This window comes from Aotus nancymaae, unplaced genomic scaffold (genome assembly GCF_030222135.1).
Source record: "Aotus nancymaae isolate 86718 unplaced genomic scaffold, 86718_ANA_hifiasm-v0.15.2.pri h1tg000025l, whole genome shotgun sequence".
Lineage (NCBI taxonomy): Eukaryota > Metazoa > Chordata > Mammalia > Primates > Aotidae > Aotus > Aotus nancymaae.
In genome coordinates, this window is record NW_026988438.1 from 23068623 (window position 1) to 23089418 (window position 20796).

A 20796-nucleotide genomic window follows, 5' to 3' on the forward strand; every position below is an offset into this window, starting at 1 on the left:
CATGAAAACTCTTTAGGGAAGATTTAGAAGATTCAGGCAAAATCATGAGAAAAGGTAAAATCAGTCTCTCCAATGTATATGACGCAAGGAGAGAATGTACGTAACCCAAAGTGCGCAGGATAGGGTAAGGTCGGTTCTCAAATTCCTAATTACATTCAGGTCTATTGCGATTTTGTTTGAGCTTTGTCTTGGCTTAATGTCAGCAGGGCCAATTTTTATGTAATTATGTAAATACTGAAAAAAAATGTTGGCACAATTTTAAAACAAACACAAAGGGAGTTTCTTATAAAGGCTTCTCAGGTGGTGGGCAAGAGTTTGGCAAAAAAATCAAGGTGTTTGGTCCCGGAACAAAGCTCATCATTACAGGTACGTTTTCTTTAAATTTTGCAATGTAAAGAAGGATGGGAGGTAGGCATGCAGGAGCTGGCTCAGAGTTCTAGGATTCTCTCCTGGTTTGGTCACTAATCATGGTGAAATCGCCAGAGAGGTCAGGTGACTTGGATCATGCCTTAGGAGTCAGACATTTTCCTGCTCTAGCATGGGAGACATTACTAAGAAGCTCGACCAACTGTGGGTCTCTAAAGGAGGGAGACCTTTGGTATCTCTCTTAGAAAGTTTTGTAAACAAGTTTAGTTTAGAGATTTTATTTCTTCAATTCTAAAAATAACCAATGGAAAAGAGTGAAAAGAAATCAGCTACCCTCATCATTTGATCACTGAAAGATGAAATATTTGATAATTTGACCAAAGGATGATTAATATCAAGTGTCAAAATATTTCACAGTGTGACCATATTCAAAAGTGACATAAGCTGCATTTATTGTTTTTTTAAATCAGTCCAATAAGTTAATTTATTATTTGTTAGTTTAAGCTTAAAGATGCAATTTTGCTTGTATGAGAGAAAGTATCTTACAAAGATACTCTTAGTCTATTAGATCCACTGAAATGAAAGTTTTCAGAGAATTTTCACAAAGTTGATAAAGCATTGAAAAAAGTGAAAGCAATTATATATTTTTGTTTTCTTAGTGGTTGAGATCATATGATAAAAAGAACTTATAAGTTAAAAAGTGACCTTCTGATTCTCTTTTATCCAAATGACTTAACGTGAATTATAGCAATCAAATTCATAATTTGTAATTTTCTGAGAAGTGATTTTTCAGGAAAGTGTGGTGCAGGAAAAAGTATAGACTTTCTTTCTCGATGACTTGTGGGTCTACCACTTTCTATGTAACTGTCCTTTAGGAAGTGTACTTTGATTCACCAATTATTCAAATTATAAAAATACCGATTCATTATAGAAAAATTAGAAAACACAAAAATAAACAAAAAATTACAATTTTAAGTTCACCCTCATCACATTATCATTTTGTTATACTTTTATTTCAACATTTTTCTATGCTTTTTGTTTATTTTAGAAAGTTGGAATCATAGTAAATACACAATAATAGATCTGGCTTTTTCACCTTCACACTACTTCATAAATGTTCTTTTCAAATGTCCTTAATATTTTTCAATAACAGAGCAAAGTTGAAACTTCTGATTTCAAATTGATCTGTACAATAAAGATAATGGAGATTATTTATCTCAAATGAATGTCGTAAAGATTAAATGAAATTAAATATGGAATTACCTACCAGAATGCCTGGCACTTGGTAGGTGATAGAAATATTCATTTCTCTTCCAGAATTCAAGTTATGACCCATGAGAGGTCTTTATAAAGTTGGGAATACAGATAAATGTATCAATCCCCATCTATCCAACAGCTCACTTCAGAACAAATATCACTATTTGTAAAATGCTTTCTATTTCTAAACGACTAATTGTACTTGCTTCTAAAGGTAATTAGAATGTTTTATGTATTATCTCAAACATAATCTGCCTGAATAAAAGGTGATTTTTCATTTTCCAGAGAAAATATATAGAAGTTTAAGAAAAATCTGTATTTTCCCCTCCCCCAACTTCATTATGTAAATTTATAAGAATCTAGGTAAAACAGTCAAATGTCTACTTATAACTTTAATTTCTTAACTGGATCATACCTGCAAAGTTAAAAATTCTATCAATAGCAATATCAGTTGATAAATATTACCTTTTTTGCCCTTATATTTTATTAAAAATTTTGTTTCAATGCTTCACATGCATCTAAAGCATCTACCTTAGAGCAAATTTCTAAGCCATCTGAGGTCTCAGGGTCCATTTTGGAATCCCCATAGGATAGTGTCTCTGAATATTTTATCCAAAGAAACAATTATCCACTCACAAACTAAATGGAATTTCCTTTTTTCTAATTTATTGTGTTATTCTACATTTGTATGAAGTAAGTAAAAACTGCAGGGACCTTAGCCCCAAGTAATAATGACCAAATCCACGATAAATTTCTTTGCTTTTTTTTCTTTTACCAGTACATTTTACCAAAACTAGCATTCATTGAGTTCATTTCATGTTGGTATCTCATCTAGTTAGTACTTTTGGATCAAAGCGGAGTGTTAGAAGAACATTATTAAATATGAGAGGTTAAACAAGGACTGTAAAATACATTAGACACCTCCCCATATAACGAGAGAAAATTTTGGGAAAGAAAGCCTCATTTTATGTTCTGGCACTTTCTATCTAAATTTAGTATGTAGGTGTCCCTAACAGAGGTAGGATTTGCAACCATATTCTCTATTCCTTGTGTCTTATGTGAGCCTGACCTTACAAAACAATCAACTCCTGGGGACAAAAGAGAAACATGCTATAATGCACAAACTATTTGTTATTTACTTAAGCTACCTGTTTCCAAAATCTATTTGAGAAGACCTAAATTAAAATACACAAACACAGTCAGACCATTAAATAAACACAGATGATCAAAAGCTCTAAGGAAAGGAGAAGGAAAAAGTGATTGTCTAGCAAGGAGCACTGGTTAAAATTTTATGCTCAAAGGTAGGAGAAAAAGGTAAGGGAATACATACTTCTTACTAACTGTAAAAAGAAGCACACCAAATCTTCAAATACAATATTTTTTCCATTACAAAATTAGAAAAGGTCTTTGATGCATGAGTCCTTTAGAAGGAAATGGAAGAGTGGGCTTTGCCTTCAACTTCCATTTTGGAAAATGAAAGGAATGGTCATGAAGCAAATCCATTGTATATTACTGCATTGGTTCTGTGGGAATCCCGACATTTAATGAAATGAACAGATGGTGATGCTCAGCAGACATGATCGTGCAGATAACATGTAGTGATTTAAAGTGACAACAGAAAGATGGATTTAAGGACCATGCCTCCTGCCATTTCTCTAGCCATTCTGCCTTGAAAGGCCAAGCCAAGAGTTTCAAGCTGGACTTTGGCATGAATTCAGAAATCAGTCTGAGGCTGAAATTTCTGATAAAACTTGGAATGCAAATATGTTGTGCTGCTGATTAGAAGAAAGAGCCATTTGTTTTGGAAAACACAAGTGAATAATTTCCATACACTGACTGCATATATTAGACTTTAGTCAATGTTCCCTTTGATTTTCTTAACAAAGCAGATAAGGCAAATGATAGCCTATTAAAAATTGGGCATGTGGAAAGCATGTTTCTTGTGATGTTGGGGATGGTGGCTTTGAGAATCCTAGGCAAGTCAGAGCGAAGTGGAATGCAAACGGAGGAACTGAGAAATGATTCTTCCTGCTTAATTGCTATGGATTTAACTGCCACTCCAAAGTGCTGAATTTTTTTTTAGTAAGGGCAAGGCTTCGTACTACAGGATTAAACTGCCATGTCAAGGCACACACTAATAGCAAACAGATTGCTAATCGTAACAATGATGATGATATCATCACCATAACCTCTTGTATTTCCATAGCATTTTTTATTTTTTGAGACAGGGTCTTCCTCTGTTGCCCAGGTGGGAGTGCAGTGGTGCAATCAAGGCTCACTGCAGCCTCAAACTGTTAGGATCAAGCGACCCTCCTGCCTCAGCCTCTTGAGTAGCTGGGACTACAGGCATGCATATCATGCTCAGCTAATATTTTTTTAAATTTTTAGTAAAGATGGGGTCTCACTATGTACTATGTTGTCCAGGCTGGCCTCAAAGTTCTGAGCTCAAGCAATCCTCCCACCTCAGCCTCCCAAAGTGCTGGGATTACAGGCACAAGCCACTGCACCAGGACCTGTAACACTTTGATCAAATTGCTTGTTTATAGCTTCTTTCATTTTGGTCTCACTTCAGTGCTGGTAGCGACGTTGAACTGATTTCCACTAGCATCACTGTTTTTAGATAAATAAAACACCAAAAGCTTTAAGTTATCTGATTTGTTGAGCAACATAACTTTTATGAGCAAAATGAACAAAGACTGGAACCCTGGTGTTTTGAGAATCCCAGACCACTAGAATTTGAAGAACTCAGGGAAACTGACTTAAAGTTTTTGATACGGATTGAATCACTGTGGGATTATTATCTTAAGAAACACTTTGGTGGTGGAACAACACTTGTCGTCACAGGTAGGTATCAGAAGAATACAATATTTCCAAGGTAATGGGGGAAGGCAAGAAATGATTAAATTGGAACAATGTAATAATGTTTAGAAAAAAAAGAGGAATTTGATGGGGATTCATGTAGAAATCTTAGGAGTGACTTTAAAACAAATGCTTATACTAAAAGAGAACCTAGATAATATTGTACAAATATCACAATAGGATTTGGCTTTGTGCATATATGGATTTCTATAAAGTACTCACATATGATGTATGAAATATTATCATTAAAATATTTGTCCCTGAGACAAAATGTGTTATGACAGGTAAGTTTGTGAGAGACTCTATTAAGTGGACACATGTTCACCTCTGATGGTCCAGCATGTTGTGAAAGAACCCAGGTGTTGGAGTCAGGTCAACCTGGAACTCTAGCTCCACCACTCACGGCTTAGCAAACTTGGGTGATTATTCTCTGGCCTCACTTTTCTAATCCATAAAATGGGATAGCAGTATGCATTCAGCAAGGTTGTATAAGAATTGAAGAAGAGAGTGTGAATTAAGTACTTGGCATGCTGTCTAACACAAAATACATGCCCAACAAATATTCTCTGGATTCTCATGTAAAGAGAGAATGGGATCTACTATGGAGAGTTGCTTTCAGCCCATGGAATTTACAGAAGAGCGATTCTCCAGAGGATTCAGCTGTACATCTAACTGCTCAAACGGAAGCTTATCTTAAAATCCACTCACACACACACACAAATTGAACTTAGAAATATCAATTCATTTCTTGTTAGCAGACTTTTTAATCACTTGGCAAAAAAATTATATTAAGATGTTTATTTTTTATTTTTGTAGTCCTATGTGCTTTACATAATCCTTTATCTTAATTGATATCATTTCTAACAACAACATATTGGTCCTAAGATTCATAGCCAATTAGTTTAGGGTGCTGTTCATACATTTCAGAAAAGGGTTAAAATCTTACCAAAAATTGTCAAGATGTCAAATCAATTAAATACAGTTGGAAACATAAATTTGAAATACATATTTAAATATAAAATAGCTATAACTATTTATCTAATGAAACAAATAAGAAAAAGAGAACACTTAAATAAGTTCCCATATGTGGATTTAATATATCATACTGTCTATAGAAAATATAGTTGATATTTGGTAAATTTACATAGAATTTACTGCTGCATTTTAATAAGCTACAAACAACAGGCAATTTAACTCAAATATACTATTTGATTATGCAAACAAATGTACATAAATGAATCCAGCAGGTTTATTATTTTAAATAAATAAAATATATAAATTCTATTTATCATTGAAGTAAGTAGAATGGTTGCCATTCTATGCATTATAAAAAATTTTGACCATAAAAAACACTCTTAAGATGTACATTTTAAAAAATCATGTGATAAGATGATCCAGAATATTGGCCCTTACCATGTATCATCAAGTATGCTATTTAATGATTAGTTAACTATTACATTGAGAAAGTTATGGAAGTTCCAGATTCATTTTGTCCTGAAAAGAATGAAACTTTAAAAATCTAGCTAAAGAAAAGGGACAAGAGGCAATGAATGCTGTGGCACCATACAGAATATGTTCAAGTTTATCATTTGATTTTTAATTTCTTTAGTATGATGAATAAGAAGTATTTCCAAGAAGAGACACTAGTTCCTAAGATGAAAATTAGATTGGAAAATATATTGATTAGAGACTAAAATTATATACATATAATGTACAATTGAAAAATTAATCTTATATTTTATAGCATGCTTTTAAAAGTAGAAACAAACTATATAGTGGAGAAATATACACTGTCTTACAACTATAACAAGTAAAATACTATTTGCACTAAAAGCAAAGTATATGAAATTAAAATAAGCGCATTATGCCTAATTAAATTTATAGCATGCTCAAAAATTAATCTTACTGTATATGTTTACTAATTTTGTGTGAAAATCAGAAGCTTTGCTACACAAATGTAAATCATCAAGAATTTTTTTCTTTTATTCTCAAATGAGAAATTTAATTCTTACTTTTTTAAGAAATTGTTCAATTATTAAACTCACTTCAAACCAGTCAAAGCATTTGAGTTTCAACTGGAAATCAAATTAGAAAGAATTGCAACATTTATAATTTCAGTTATTTGATTAAAAATAAACGTATAACCCATTAACATTCCAGATTCCAGTGATATGCCTTTGTAAACATATAACGCTTTGTTATGTATCTTGACCCTATGCCTATAAGAAACTCTGGAATCCTGACTTTTAATACAGCAATTACATACACACGTTATTCAGCAGGCAAGACAAAGACAATAATGGAGCTTCGAAACAGTTACGTCGCATATAGGACAGATACAAATTCTGGGAGAGACATCAAAAGTCAAAATATAGATATGCTGATTTATACAGACCTTCTCATTAATAGGGTAAATTTATTAAAAACCAGTCTAAAAAACATACCCCGGTGCGTTCTTAGTTATGCTTAAACTTCAAATGAAATTCCAAAATAAAATGTGCTTTTGTTAATATTTTCTATAGCAAAACAAAATTGTGATAAGTGCGTTACTGGATAAGATTAATACAAGAATATTTCTGAAAATCAATAAAACTTTTAAATAGGAGTTTTGCAAATGTTGCCATTTTGCTTCTAAATTCAAGACATGGTGAATAATTTGGAGGTACAGCTGTAAATACTGGCTCACCCAAAAACCTGGAGGGTGCAGATGTGAAATTGAGATGTTATATAAAGTTAGATATTAACTAGGAGGACTGCTCATGGTATACACATTGAAGCTACACGGTCAACTTGATAGACAGTATGTATATGTGGAAGTAGATTCCCACAAAAGCAAGTGACTGTGTATTTATTGTTAACAATAAAAGAAGTAAAAAAAATGGCTAGGCATGGTGGCTCACGCCTATAATTCTAGCACTTTGGGAGGCTGAGGCAGGCAGATTACTTGAGCACAGGAGTCTGAGACCAGCCTGGTCAACGTGGTGAAATGCGTCTCTACAACAAATAATTAGCCAGGCATGGTGGTGCATGCCTGTAGTCCCAGCTTCTAGGGAGTTTGAGGTGGGAGGATCACTTGAGCCTGGAAAGTTGAGGCTGGAGTGAGCTGTGATTGTGCCACTGCATTCCAGCCTGGGTGACAGAGCAAGCCCCAGTCTAAAAAAATAAAAATTAATGAAGTAAATATGGCATATCACAGAATCGGTAAATGAAGACTGGGAGTATGCAAAATTGCGGAACATGAGAATGTATGTTATTTGGCCAAAGAATATAAGTTACAAAGGATGGGAAAAGGAAGTGGGAAAAGGAACAAAGAGTCTCATCTGTAGAGAGCTCTTTGAAGTTATCTGATCTTCTTCCCCTTTCCCCTGCCATCCACTTTGAAAACATGCTTCACTATGATGAAACAAGAGATTAAAAAATAAAATGAACATGTTCATGAACATTGGAAGCCTTGGTAGGAGGCAGTTAAAAATCATACTCCATCACAGCATGGGCAAAATAAACAAAGGCCAGGTTTTCATCCAGCATCTGACAGTTGAGAGCTGTGACTTTTGGCAAGTTATTTAATTTCTTAATCCTCTTTTCAACATCTGTAAAATAAGCACAATAATAAGTACTGTGCAACCTATCCTGGGTGAAAGGCCATGGTGGACGCTAGCTCACTAGCAACTTCTCTTTTTGTTGTTATGTACTAGGCCATTCCAAACCATGCAATGTGTGTGTGTCTCTAATAATTCTTTTAAATTCATATTCCATTTCTCCCCATAGATGAATACCTTGGTGCAGACATTTCCCCCAAGCCCACTATTTTTCTTCCTTCAATTGCGGAAACAAACCTCCACAAGGCTGGAACATATCTTTGTCTTCTTGAGAAATTTTTCCCGGATGTTATTAATATACATTGGCAAGAAAAGAATAGCAACACGATTCTGGAATCCCAGGAGGGAAACACCATGAAGACTAATGACACCTACATGAAATTTAGCTGGTTAACGGTGCCAGAAAAGTCACTGCATAAAGAACACAGATGTATCGTCAGACATGAGAATAATAAAAAAGGAGTTGATCAAGAAATTATCTTTCCTCCAGTAAAGACAGGTACGTGTCTAAACATATCATCTCTCAGAACACTTCTTTGAGAGGGAATGCTGCATTTGTTTCTTTCAGTATTAATGAAAAACAAACATAAATCTTTCTTAAATGTTGTTATACTTAATGGTAGCATAAACGCCCTGCTATTTTTCTACAGAATTAAAATGGTATAGGTTTTGGAGAAAACAAAATGGAAAAAGTTACTGAAGTTTTCTCAGCCTCAGCTCCATTATCCAAAATAAGAAAGAGAAATGCTGTTTTTTAGCGTTGTTAGATGGATTAAAGGAAAGAACATACTTGGAAGCATCTAGCAACATAGCACGTGGCAAATGCTCAAAAAGAGTTCTCCCTTCTTTTGATGACTTCACTTGATTGGGAAATAAGAACGAGTATATGTCTTTCAGGAATGTTCTACCCAAGCAGGCAGAGCCACTCACCTCACTCTTGCTACCCACAAAGTTTAACCTAGAAACGATGGGTTCATTGTTGACAAAATGACGTTTATCTGAAGAAGCCAGAGTGGTTCTACACAACAGAGAATTGTCTTGGCCCCTGCAGTTTTATGAAGGCCTTGAGTTTTTCAGATTTTTATTTTATATATTACCATACGGTAACGTTTCATAATTAAAGGTTGATAAGGCTTACGTGTACAAACATTCTTCCATTTTCCATAATAAATGCATTTTCTACCATTGGTGAGTGCAGCTTAATAAACATGTATTGTACTGTGATGACATGCCAGGCTTAGGCTGTGGAAATGTGGATGAATAGAGGAGGATGAGTTACTGTCCCAAGGAGGATGCATGACAGTGCAGAGAATGTACTTTTTTCCTGATCACTCAGGGTCACTCATGATTCATGCACGAGGTCCCAAAACAGTGCCTTTGATGCAGATTTTGTAGATCTCTAGACAATCGGGCAGAGGGCTGAATGTGCCCTGGCCCAGTGGTCCAATCCCTCACTGTGTCAAAATCCTGAGTATGAACCTAACAGTCCAGCAGCTCCAGAGTGGCCATGAAAAAGACTCATTCTGTGCTTTTCCCTGTGGTTAACAAGTCCTTTTTAGCTAGTGGGGAATGAGCATTAACAAAATGTTTGCAGACCTTTGCCATGTACCATTCCAGATTTCTAGGGCAAGTCTTTAGCTTCTCAGATCCTGAGTTTCTGCAGTGATCAAATGTGATTTCAAGAGTTACCTTGACTTGCTCCTGGGGCTATGATGGAGAGCAAAGAAAACAATGGCAGGGAAAATGGCTTGCTTTCAAAACGCTAGCATGGATGTGTTCATTTGTGTATTTAGTGTATTAGATACAGCCTTTCCTTAAACTAACTGAAGTGGGGTTAAAAAACAGTCCCAATTTTCTATTTCCTTTGCTGAGACACAAAGAAGAGGCAAATGTGCAAAGCTAGAGGTTAGTCTTACCACTGTGCTTAAATGTCCACTTAGTAAGTTCTGATTTTTCTTCTCTTTTCGTTTTCTTTCTTTTTCTTGTTTGAGACCGAGTCTTGCACTGTTGCCTGTGCTGGAGTGCAATGGTGTGATCTCAGCTCACCACAACCTCCACCTTCCAGGTTCAAGTGATTCTCCTGCCTCAGCCTCTCAAGTAGCTGGGATTATAGACACATGCCACCACGCCCAGCTAATTTTGTATTTTTAGTAGAGACGAGGTTTTTCCATATTGGTCAGGCTGGTCTCAAACTCCTGACCTCAAGTGATCTGCCCACCTCAGCCTCCCAAAGTGCTGGGATAACAGGTGTGAGGCATTGCACCCAGCTAGGTTCTGATTTTTCTAGTGATCAGTGCAAAATAAAAAGTATAGTAAGTTACAGGGCAGTGAATATCACACAGGAAAGAAGTTACAGTTTTATAATGTATTTTACTTTACATTAAATTCTAAAAGTAAATTTTTTTTTTTTTTTTTTTGAGACAGAGTTTCACTCTCATCGCCCAGGCTGGAGTGCTGTGGTGGGATCTCGGCTCACTGCAACTTCCACCTCCCTGGTGCAAGTGATTCTCCTACCTCAGCCCCCTGAGTAGTTGGGATTACAGGCACCTGCCACCACACTTGGCTAATTTTTGTATTTTTAGTAGAGACGGGGTTTCAGCATGTTGGCCAGGCTGGTCTCGAACTCCTGACCTCAGGTGATCCATCTGCCTCAGACTCCCAAAGTGCTGGGATTACAGATGTGAGCCACCGCTCTCAGTCTAAAAGTAATTCTTTCATGCGCTTCTCAAGACAACTAAGTTAAGAAGGACACTTCTCTTAATGTCATTCTACAGTAGATTTCTAATGATCTTTATTGGAAATTTGTTTTTCTGATAAAAGCTAAAAATATAACAAGGAAGTGATCATATTATATAATAATGAAGTGCTTTTGAAGCACTTCAATGTGACAAGTCACACTATCAATGTGACTTGACCTTGACCTCTCTTTCTAGTCCCAGAAATAATTGTACTAAGATGCTGAGTTCCTGTAATAAAAAGCAGATAAAACTAATCTGGTCCACATTGGCAACCAACCTTGATTGTGAGAGAACTCAGGATACACTTACAGATTTTATTATGAGGAATTGTTACTTTCTTTTTTTTTTTTTTTTGCCTCAATCAATGCATAGAAGTAAGTTATAGTCATTTTCATTTACCTTTTAATAAATAAAGCCACCATAAGGAAAATAAAAAGACATTGAAAACCCTTTAAAGTCAGACCTTAAAGATATTTGGACATGAGACATAGTAACTAACATTTTCATCTGTGAGACTTAGCCAGAACCTATACCTCAAGTCCATTTTATAGAATACACAAAATAAAGATCTCACTGAACAGAATCATATCCATATAGACAGGAATACATCTACTCGAAAAATAATAAACCAAACCAATGTGACTCTGTTTTCTTCTATCTGTTTTAAAATATGTTGTCTTTGTATCCATGTTTGTTGCTTCCTTTTCTTTTCTTTTTTTTTTTCTTACATCACAGATAAATTCAGCTCTCACTTCAGGTTTTATTCAGAGAACTATCAATGTGGCTTGACCTTGACCTCTCTTTGTAGTCCCAGAAATAATTGCACTAAGATGCTGAGCTCCTGTAATAAAAAAGACCTTTTGCTGAGAATAATTAACAAACTGAAAGAGATTTTCTTAGAGTACACAATGGTGAAATTATATTGTCTCTTTATAAATCACTTTATATCTATTTCTGTGGATTATTTCTACAAAGTACTTTTCACATGTCCAATTTCTTTACTTTTATTTTTAAAACCAGAACATTTATTGCGTGACTAATTGTTGAAATTCTTAAGATGAACTGGACGCTGCAACAGCTGTCCTCTTGGATTTCGGTGTTGTTCCCTCACGGAATCCATGCCTCAATCTGCTCTATACACTTTCTAGGTGCCTCATTCGACCAGTCCCGGTGGTATTTGGTCTTTTAGCCTTGGCACTCCAGTTACATTTTCTCTTGCGCCTGGCAGGGCAGCCACATTTGCCACAGGTGGACTTCTGAAGGTGGTAGGCCTTAGAGCCACAGCAGCGGCACAACGCGTGCGTCTTCTTGCGACGCTTCCCAAACGGTGACGTTCCCTTAGTCATTTTGCTTCTGCGGCCGAGACCAGAAAGACCGGAAGACATGTGCAATTTCTTTTATTCCCCTACAACTACTGTGTGAATACTGGCTCTGCTATTCACTAGCAGGACTCTCGGCAAGTTGCCTGAACTTTTTTTTTTTTTTTTTAAAGACAGAATCTCTGTTGCCCAGGCTGGAGTGCAGTGGTGCAATCTCGGCTGACTGCAACCTCTGTCTCTCTGGTTCAAACAATTCTCCTGCCTCAGTCTCCCAAGTAGCTGGGACTATAGGCGCGTGCCGCCACGCACGGCTAATTTTTTGTATTTTTAGTAGAGACAGGGTTTCACCATGTTAGCTAGGATGGCGTCAATCTCCCGACCTCGTGATCCGCCCACCTCGGCCTCCCAAAGTGAGCCACCGCGCCCGGCCTCGCCTGCACTTTTTAAACTTTATTTCCTCATTCAGAACATGGGGCCATTCATAATAAAACTCACTTAAAGTGTTATTGGGGAATTAAACAAACAAACAAAAAATGCATGGGAAGCATTTAACATAGTGCCTGGCTCAATAATGAGCACTCAGTAGATATTAGCTTTTATTAATATTGTTATGTCCAGAAACACTATACCTCCAGAAAATCGTGTGCTCGAACTGGGGTCTCTGGGATATGCATGATTTGGAAAGGTATGACTGCTTTTTTCTGCTTGGATGAGAATTTTCCTAAGCCAGACTCCTTCAAACATGTAAGATTCTGTTGTGGATTCTAGAACTGAAAGGATTCTTTGACGGGTGTGGTGACTCATCCCTGTAATCCCAGCATTTTGGGAGAACAAGGCAGGAAGATTGCTTGAGCCCAGGATTTTCGAGACCAGCCTGGGCAACATGGCGAAAACCCTGTCTACAAAAAATACAAAGATTAGCTGGGCATGGTGGCGTGTGCCTGCAGTCCCAGCTACTCAGGAGGCTGAGATGGGAGGATCACCTGATCCTGAGGAGGTTGAGGCTTCAATAAGCTTTGATGACACCGCTGTACTCCACTTGTCTGGGTGACAGCGAGACTCTGCTTCAAAAAATCCCCCAAATTATTCTTTTTGCTGATTTCATGTCAGCAGTGTGTGCTGAAGACTGTAAAGTAGCCACTTGCTCTATTTATTTTTCCATTGAACAAGCATTTATCAGAAACATACTTTGTGGCAGGCACTGTGCTAGGAGCTATGAATATAGAAGGAAAACCAAATGGTCTTGGATACTACACTCCAGTTGTGATAAAAAAAAAAGAAAAAAAATGTATTCTTCATGAACTTTAACATCTTTATCTGCAAAAACTTAATATGTGAATTAGATCTACCTAATTACATAGAATCAGACCAATTATTTCTGGAATTGTGGGTTCACATTTTTAATAACTGTCCTCCTGCCTCTCTGTTGACAGATTTTTATAATATTCATTTAATTACACAACACACACACACACCCCCCTTGACAAATAATGGGCATGAACAATTGATTAGCACTTGCTCTCATTCTTCTAGATGTCATCTCAATGGATCCCAAAGACAGTTGTTCGAAAGATGCAAATGGTAAGTTTTTGTGTTTTTTTATTTCCTCCTGATCATTTTAACTTTTCAACTTCTCTGGCTTGAAAAATCAGGAAATGGATTTTTCTAGGTTGGATGTTGCAGAATGAACTTAGTGATATTTTACATTAGTCCCTCATTTTCTAGGAGTTGTATTAACAAAGCAAACTACTGCTTTGGGTATGAGATGACTGTAAATTAGAGGGTACAGTGATATGCTTTTAATTATTTCAAAAAAGAGACTTCATTCATTCCTGTGTCTTTTGTTTTCACAACTGGGGAAACATGATACCATGTTGCTTCTAGAGTTGTTTTGTTTTAGTCTTTGCACTTGCTACTAGCTAATAACACGAACGAGTGTTTATCAAGTGCTTTTTACACAGAGGGGCTTGGGCTATGTTCTGTACTTTCTTGTTTAATCCTCTTAATACTTCTATAAAATGGTACAACATTTTCTTCTCCCATTTTACAGTCCCTTTAAAGCAAATAATTATACAAATCCTTTATATATGTCACACAGCTAGATCTGGGATTTCAAATCAGGCCGTCAAGTAAAGAGTCCATGCACTTACTAAGTTCTGTATTCTTTTTCTATAATAGAGTCAGATAGCAAGAAATTCCAGGGCCAGGGACCTGAGGCAAAATGGACATAATGTGGGGATGGCTGGGTGCCTAGGCTTTGCAGACTGGACTTTAACTCCAGATCTTTTAATGATTAGATGTAAATGACCTGTATTTTGTGAGTAACATTTTTCTCATCAGCCAACCAAGAACAATTACACCAGATTCACAGTTATTGAAGAGATAAGGGCATGCATGTGAGATGTCTGGCATAGGGTATCTCATTTAGCAGACACAGAATCAGTACTGATTTCTGGCCTTTTCTCTCCACATTCACACAAAGAATGTGACTAGAAGCATGGGCTCTAGCCCCGCTCAACTTTCCTCTATTTCCAATACCAAGGGGGCTCTGAACTTCAGCTGCCACACCAGGCAAGGAGGGGCAGTAACACCTCACTTGACCAAGGGCAGGGAGTTATAAACACATCACTTCTTGAAATCCTTTTCCACACCAAGGAGTGATGTTTCTAGAGTTCTGACTTTAGGAAGACAAAACATGTAAGGTGGAAATTTCCACAGGGAGAGACTCAGCCTTGTAGCTCATTGACTAGCCACTGTGGTCCACCATCATTGTCTTTACTTATGCCTTGACATCACATATATCTTGCAAAACTTCAAATGATATTAAATGATATCACCCAGTAATAGCATAGCCATAATTAGAGACATTTAGGAGAGACAGGTGAGTGTGCGACAGCTACCTAACACATCAGCGAATCTGGATTAACCACTTTCTTTGATTTTCTACAGTGCAACTTTGCTTTTTAATAGTTTGGAATGTTCCAACTGAATTTAGCAGAGGTCGTTAATCAACTTGAAAGCTGAATTCTGACTTGTCTTGCTCTTGGTGGTGGTGGAAGTAGTAGATATTTACTTTTAGGTTTTGGTGGTGGTGGAGTATCACTTCAATATAGATCATCAGAAGTAAGTATTTGTGAACCTCTCTCCCAATAATATATCTTAGTCTGAAAAAAGAACATGTGAAATTTCTCTTAGATGCACTGCTGCTGCAGCTCACAAACACCTCGGCATATTACACGTACCTCCTCCTGCTCCTCAAGAGTGTGGTCTATTTTGCCATCATCACCTTCTCTCTGCTTAGAGGAACGGCTGCCTGCTGCAATGGGGAGAGATCGTAACAGACTGTGGCATAAGGATGCCATCTTCTCTTCATCATTTATTGTCTTTAGAAGCGTCTGCTGAGGATCTAGCTGGGCTTTTTTCCTGGATTGGGGCTATTTCAGTTCTCATGTGTGTGCTATTCTATCATTATCGTATAATGGTTTTCGAACCAGCAGGCACACAGAAAACCTCACTCTGTAATAACAATGAGGAATAGCCATGGCAGTCTCTAGCACCACTCTCTCCATATTCTCCACAGCTCTTCCAGCCAACCCAAATAATAGCCACTGCCATAGTGTGGACAGCCTGCGGCTTCTAGCCTTGTTCCTCCCTTAGTGTTCTTTAATCAGATAACTGCCTGGAAACTTTTCATTTTACACGCCCTGAAGCAGCCTTCTTTGCTAGTTGAATTATGTGGTGTGTTTTTCATAATAGGCAAAATAAATTTTTTAAAAATGAAAAGTTGACTTTTGTCCATGTGTATTTTAATTTGGTGACATTGAATTGAACATCCAAGGTAAGACACAGCATGGCAACTGGGCTATGGAATTCTGTATTGGTTGTAAGAATGGTCCAACACCTCATTTCTAATTATTTCCCTGAGATAGTGGTTATGACACCTTCTAAGAGGACTCACAACCAAATGAAGGAGCCCATGTGGCTTCTCTTTTAAAGGTCACCTGAGTAAAATTCATTTGGTTTAGGACATTCCAATGGCAATCGGACACCATCTACTGTGACGCGTACTGTGTGAGCTCAGCTCTAGTGTGTTTCACAGACACTGTGTTTCCTGATCCTCACAATATCCTCATGAGAGGATACACCAGAGAGGCAGCGTGATGGAGAGGTTATGCACATGCTCTCTGGTCTCAGGAATCCTGGGTATGGTATTTAGTATCTGTGTGACCTCAGGCAAGTTACAGGAACTCTATGTGCCATAATCTCCTCGTGCAAAATGAAGTCATAATGCACCGTTTCCTGGAGTTATGTAGATTACATGAGTTAATAACACCTGGCACATGCAAATCCTCTACAGTATCAGCACGCACTGTTGGTAGTTCTACTCTACAGTAACAAACCAAAAAGTATCTGACTCAGGCCTCGATCAACTGAGAAGTTTATTTTGCCCAGGTTAAGGGCATGCCCAGAAGAAAATAACATGGAATCACAGAAACAGTCTATGATCTGTGCCTTTCTCCAAAGACGAATTTGAGGGCCTTGACATTTAAAAAGGATAAGTGGGCTGGAGAAGAAAGAGGGAGAGTGTCATAGTCCACGTGTTGTAAGAGCAAGAGAGCAGGCAGGGGAAGTGCCAATTATGTATTCATGTTGCGCTCAGTAAATCAGCACTTTACATAAGATAGGGTGAACATAGAGTGGCTACCTCTGGAGCTATTAACCTTTTATCTGTAGCTGTCTGTGTAGGCACAAAAGGAAAGGCAGTTTCTTGCATGACCCAGTTTTTGGGTTCTTTCTTCCTTTTTTCGAGACAGAATCTCGCTCTGTCGCCAGGATGAAGTGCAGTGGGGTGATCTCGGCTCACTGCAACCTCTACCTCCCAGGTTCCAGCGATTCCCCTGCCTCAGCCTCTTGAGTAGCTGGGACTATAGGCACACAGCACCACACCTGGGTAATTTTTAAAATATTTTAGTAGAAACGAAGTTTCACCATGTTGGACAGGATGGTCTCGCTCTCCTGACCTTGTGATCTGCCCGCCTTGGTTTCCCAAAGTGCTGGGATTACAGGCATGATCCAGCACCCCGGCCTGGCTTATTTTTATTCTAAAAAATAGCATGGTGAATTGGGGTCCCAAGTTGTTCTTTTCCTTTCACAGTAGATTCCACACACATGCAAAAGCACTAACAGTTAGCTCTACTGTACCTCTCTGCAGAGAGGTTAGGTGGTGGGAATAGGGACTCAGTGTGTACCTACTATGCACTAGGCATCCAGAAATCCTTGATGACCCAGTTGAGGTCAGTACAATTAAGGTTCACAGTTTATAGATTAGAAGGACTAAATTATCTACTCAAGGTCACCATTTTTAAAGTAATAGTCATAATTTAAAGCTAGGTCTCTCTGAACCCAGAGCCCATGTATTCATACACACACAAACACACACATATTTATCCAACATAACATCTTTTCTTTCATCTTTTCAACTGGGGAAAACAAAACAAAAATATGCATTGTTTCTTTACTAAAGGCATCCTTCTGGGAGTCAATGAGAATTTTCTTAAGGAAATGAGGAAAACTCGTGTTTTCTCCTCATCTATACTCCAGGCTACTGGTTTGTCACTAATTTCCCATTTGTTTTTCTCTTTGGGTAAAATTGACCTACTCTGGAATTACCATAATTGCGTTGCTGGCTGTAAAGAGTATAGAAATTCTGTCTCTGTGAGTGTGTGTCCTAGATGTGCAGCTGCTCTTTTTGGGGGTGCTAATGGACTGTACATCTCAGGCACAGTTAATGGTGCTCTCTGGTTATGTATAGCATTCGGACACCCCAGCTCCTCCCAGAGACTAAACAGGCCCAGAGATCTGCAGAATCACCTTGGAGGAGGTTCTTTGGAACATCTACATGCATTTCTGAGGTAGGAGGTAGAAGAAGTTATGCATCCTTCTCTGTCTAGTACATTTCTACCACAGCACAGCTACCACATATAGGGAGAGCACATGGTGCAGGAGGAATACTAGTCACACTTCACAGCTAGTTAGAGCCCTGGCCACTTGATCTGGCTCTAACTAGCTGTACCATTTGTTTTCTTTTTCTTTTCTTCTTTTGAGATGGAGTCTCATTCTGTCACCTAGGCTAGAGTGCAGTGATGCGATCTTGGCTAACTGCAACTGTTGCCTCCCAGGTTAAAGTGATTCTCCTGCCTATTTCCCAAGTAGCCAGGATTACAGGCACCCACCACCATAACCGGGTAATTTTAGTAGAGGTCAGGTTTTGCCATGTTGGCCAGGCTGGTCTCGAACTGCTGACCTGAGATGATCTGCCCACCTCGGTCTCCCAAAGTGCTAGGATTACAGGTGTGAGCCACCACACCCAGCCCCCATTTGTTCTTAATCATCCCACATTGCCTAAGGTCATCTGTCTTTAGAAGAATGTGTTTAGATTAAATAATTTCAGATTTCTACCTAAAGTTACAAATTTAGTGATTAACATCTTGATGAAGTAATGATAGCAGTCACTCATATAGTGCTCACCATGTATTCAGTACTGGCTTAAGGATGTGTTCACTCATTTAATTCTCACAAAAACTCTGTATGTATAATTACCTTTGTTCTATGGATGGAGAAACTGAGGCAGAGGGGGCTAAAGAACTTTCCCATAGCCGAACAGCTACTAAGAAACAGGGCTGGGATTTGAACTCAAGCAGCCTGGCTCCAGGAGCACTGCTCTTACCTTCTACATTATTTCCTCCTAGAGCGAAAACAGGTTACTTGTAGTTTCAATTAAAACAGGAAAATGTCCTTCCTTATTACGCTAAGAACTAGGAAGAAAACTGCCTCTTTAGCTGTTCACATTTCCACTTCTTTCTCCTATGCTGTTCAGATAATTAGAGGGCTGTAGGCCAACCTGCCAGTTTTTCGATGCTGGTGAGACTTACATGCTGAGCTCCCATCCACCAAACAGGACTTCTGTGATTAAAGACCAAAGCACATGGTTGGATTAAATAGTACAGAACAAGCAGCACCCACAGGTATGCAATGGAAAAATTAGGGAAAGATCTATACAGTTCTACATAAAAATACATGTCTCAACAGTCACCACAGAGCTAGCGTACTTCATACACTTGTCGACTAAAAAAAAAAAAAATTATTAAAACAACTCCATATATTTCTCAACTATAAAAAAGGAAAACTTCAGTGCAACAGTTCTCAAAATATTTATAATTACGCATTCTTTCTACTGTTTTGGAATTCCTTCCCTCATAGATTTCATTTTTGAAGGTTCTTGGTCTATCAAGAAGGTCACAGTTAATGCTTTATTTTCCCCGTTGTACTAATCAAAGTCCTATAGAACTGCCAGTGAGAAATTCTGAGTAATGAGATAACCAGAGATACTACACCAATATAATTCAGCCAAACAGCTAGAAACTCAAGATTTTCCTTAGCCATGAAAAATTCTTTGAGTAAATACATAGCTTCCATTATGTTTTGTTAGGTTCTTTTTCATTTGTTTGCTTTTTCTGCTGTGTTTGAGTGAGTACCAACCACTTTCTGAGCACCAGGAATTCTGCTCAGCAGCTTGTGTTCTCTCTCTCTAATGCTCTCAACTGCATCACCTTACAGCTATTATACTCATTTCACTGGTAAGAAAACCAAGCCTTGAGGTTAAAAAATATGCCCAGTTAATCACTGAGTGAGTTCCAGAGTTCACATGATTCCAGGACTGTCTGACTTAAGACCTGCTGCCTTATCCATCCTACCAGGGGCTCTCCTTTTGGGAGCCTCTATCACAGACCAGGCATCAGGGCTTTGGAAAACCCTGCTTTCATAATTCTAATGTGCAGCCAGGGTGGAGGCCAGCAAGTGACTGAAATAGCGCCTGAACTCCAGCTCTGCTCCACGCAAGCTGTGAGGAAACATCAGAGCCCACTACACACGTGTGGAACCCATGCCACCTGGAAGGTGTTGTTTTCACAGAACCCATCTATTTCCCAAGGAAACAAAAGGTGTGTACCAAGATTTACGTGCAAGGATGTTCATTCACAATGGCACTATTTCAAACAGCCCCAAATTAACCCAGATGAACAATCAGAAAGTCAGAGTCCAACATGCATCTTAAAAAATGTGTAGCTTGTTTAACCCATTTCCCATTCAGAAAAAGTGCAGCTCATTGCCAGCGCTCATTTAATTTTACATAAACATGCTCTTTGAGGCTGAAGTAAATCTGACTGATTTTCAATGTGAAAATAAAATATAAAAACTGCTCTTGGAATTATTTCTAAACAGAACTTGTCTCTTATCCTAATGTAACATCATATACATTTCTGTTACTTTAGGATTAGTATTTTGGGGGCAAATAAGAAATGGGTTAAAAACTGGAAAATAAATAGATGGGTGGTGGTGTGCTGAGAAATAATATTCATAGCATAATCCTACTAATCCTATTGTGCAATAAACACATTTGAACATTTACACACTTCAAAAACACGCAAATTTTTATTTAGATAAATATGATGTACATATATAAGTATACATGTACATGTAGATATGTTCTCATTTCCCCTTCTTACACAGGGAATATACAATATACATTATTCTGTACACCTGTTTTCATTTATAAATCCTAGAGCTCTTTTTTTGTCGTATACAGGGACATTTCACTAC

General features: G+C 37.8%; 1 protein-coding gene and 1 pseudogene across 2 annotated transcripts in view; one reads left to right on the forward strand and one right to left on the reverse strand.

Annotated features, from left to right (window-relative positions):
• Positions 1 to 15996, forward strand: part of LOC105723328 (T cell receptor gamma constant 1) — a 61023-nt gene extending 45027 nt beyond the window's left edge. The window contains exons 6-9 of one of the 2 annotated variants that reach the window (XM_064380440.1): positions 4431 to 4467; positions 8251 to 8580; positions 13672 to 13719; positions 15334 to 15996. In XM_064380440.1, the coding sequence (XP_064236510.1) occupies positions 4431 to 4467; positions 8251 to 8580; positions 13672 to 13719; positions 15334 to 15476 (558 nt within the window). In that variant the 3' untranslated portion in view covers positions 15477 to 15996. The remainder of the gene's footprint in view (positions 1 to 4430; positions 4468 to 8250; positions 8581 to 13671; positions 13720 to 15333) is intronic. The other variant, XM_064380439.1, reaches the window with a different exon arrangement.
• Positions 11872 to 12165, reverse strand: LOC135276523 (large ribosomal subunit protein eL37-like; annotated as a pseudogene).
• Positions 15997 to 20796: the final 4800 nt, after the last annotated feature.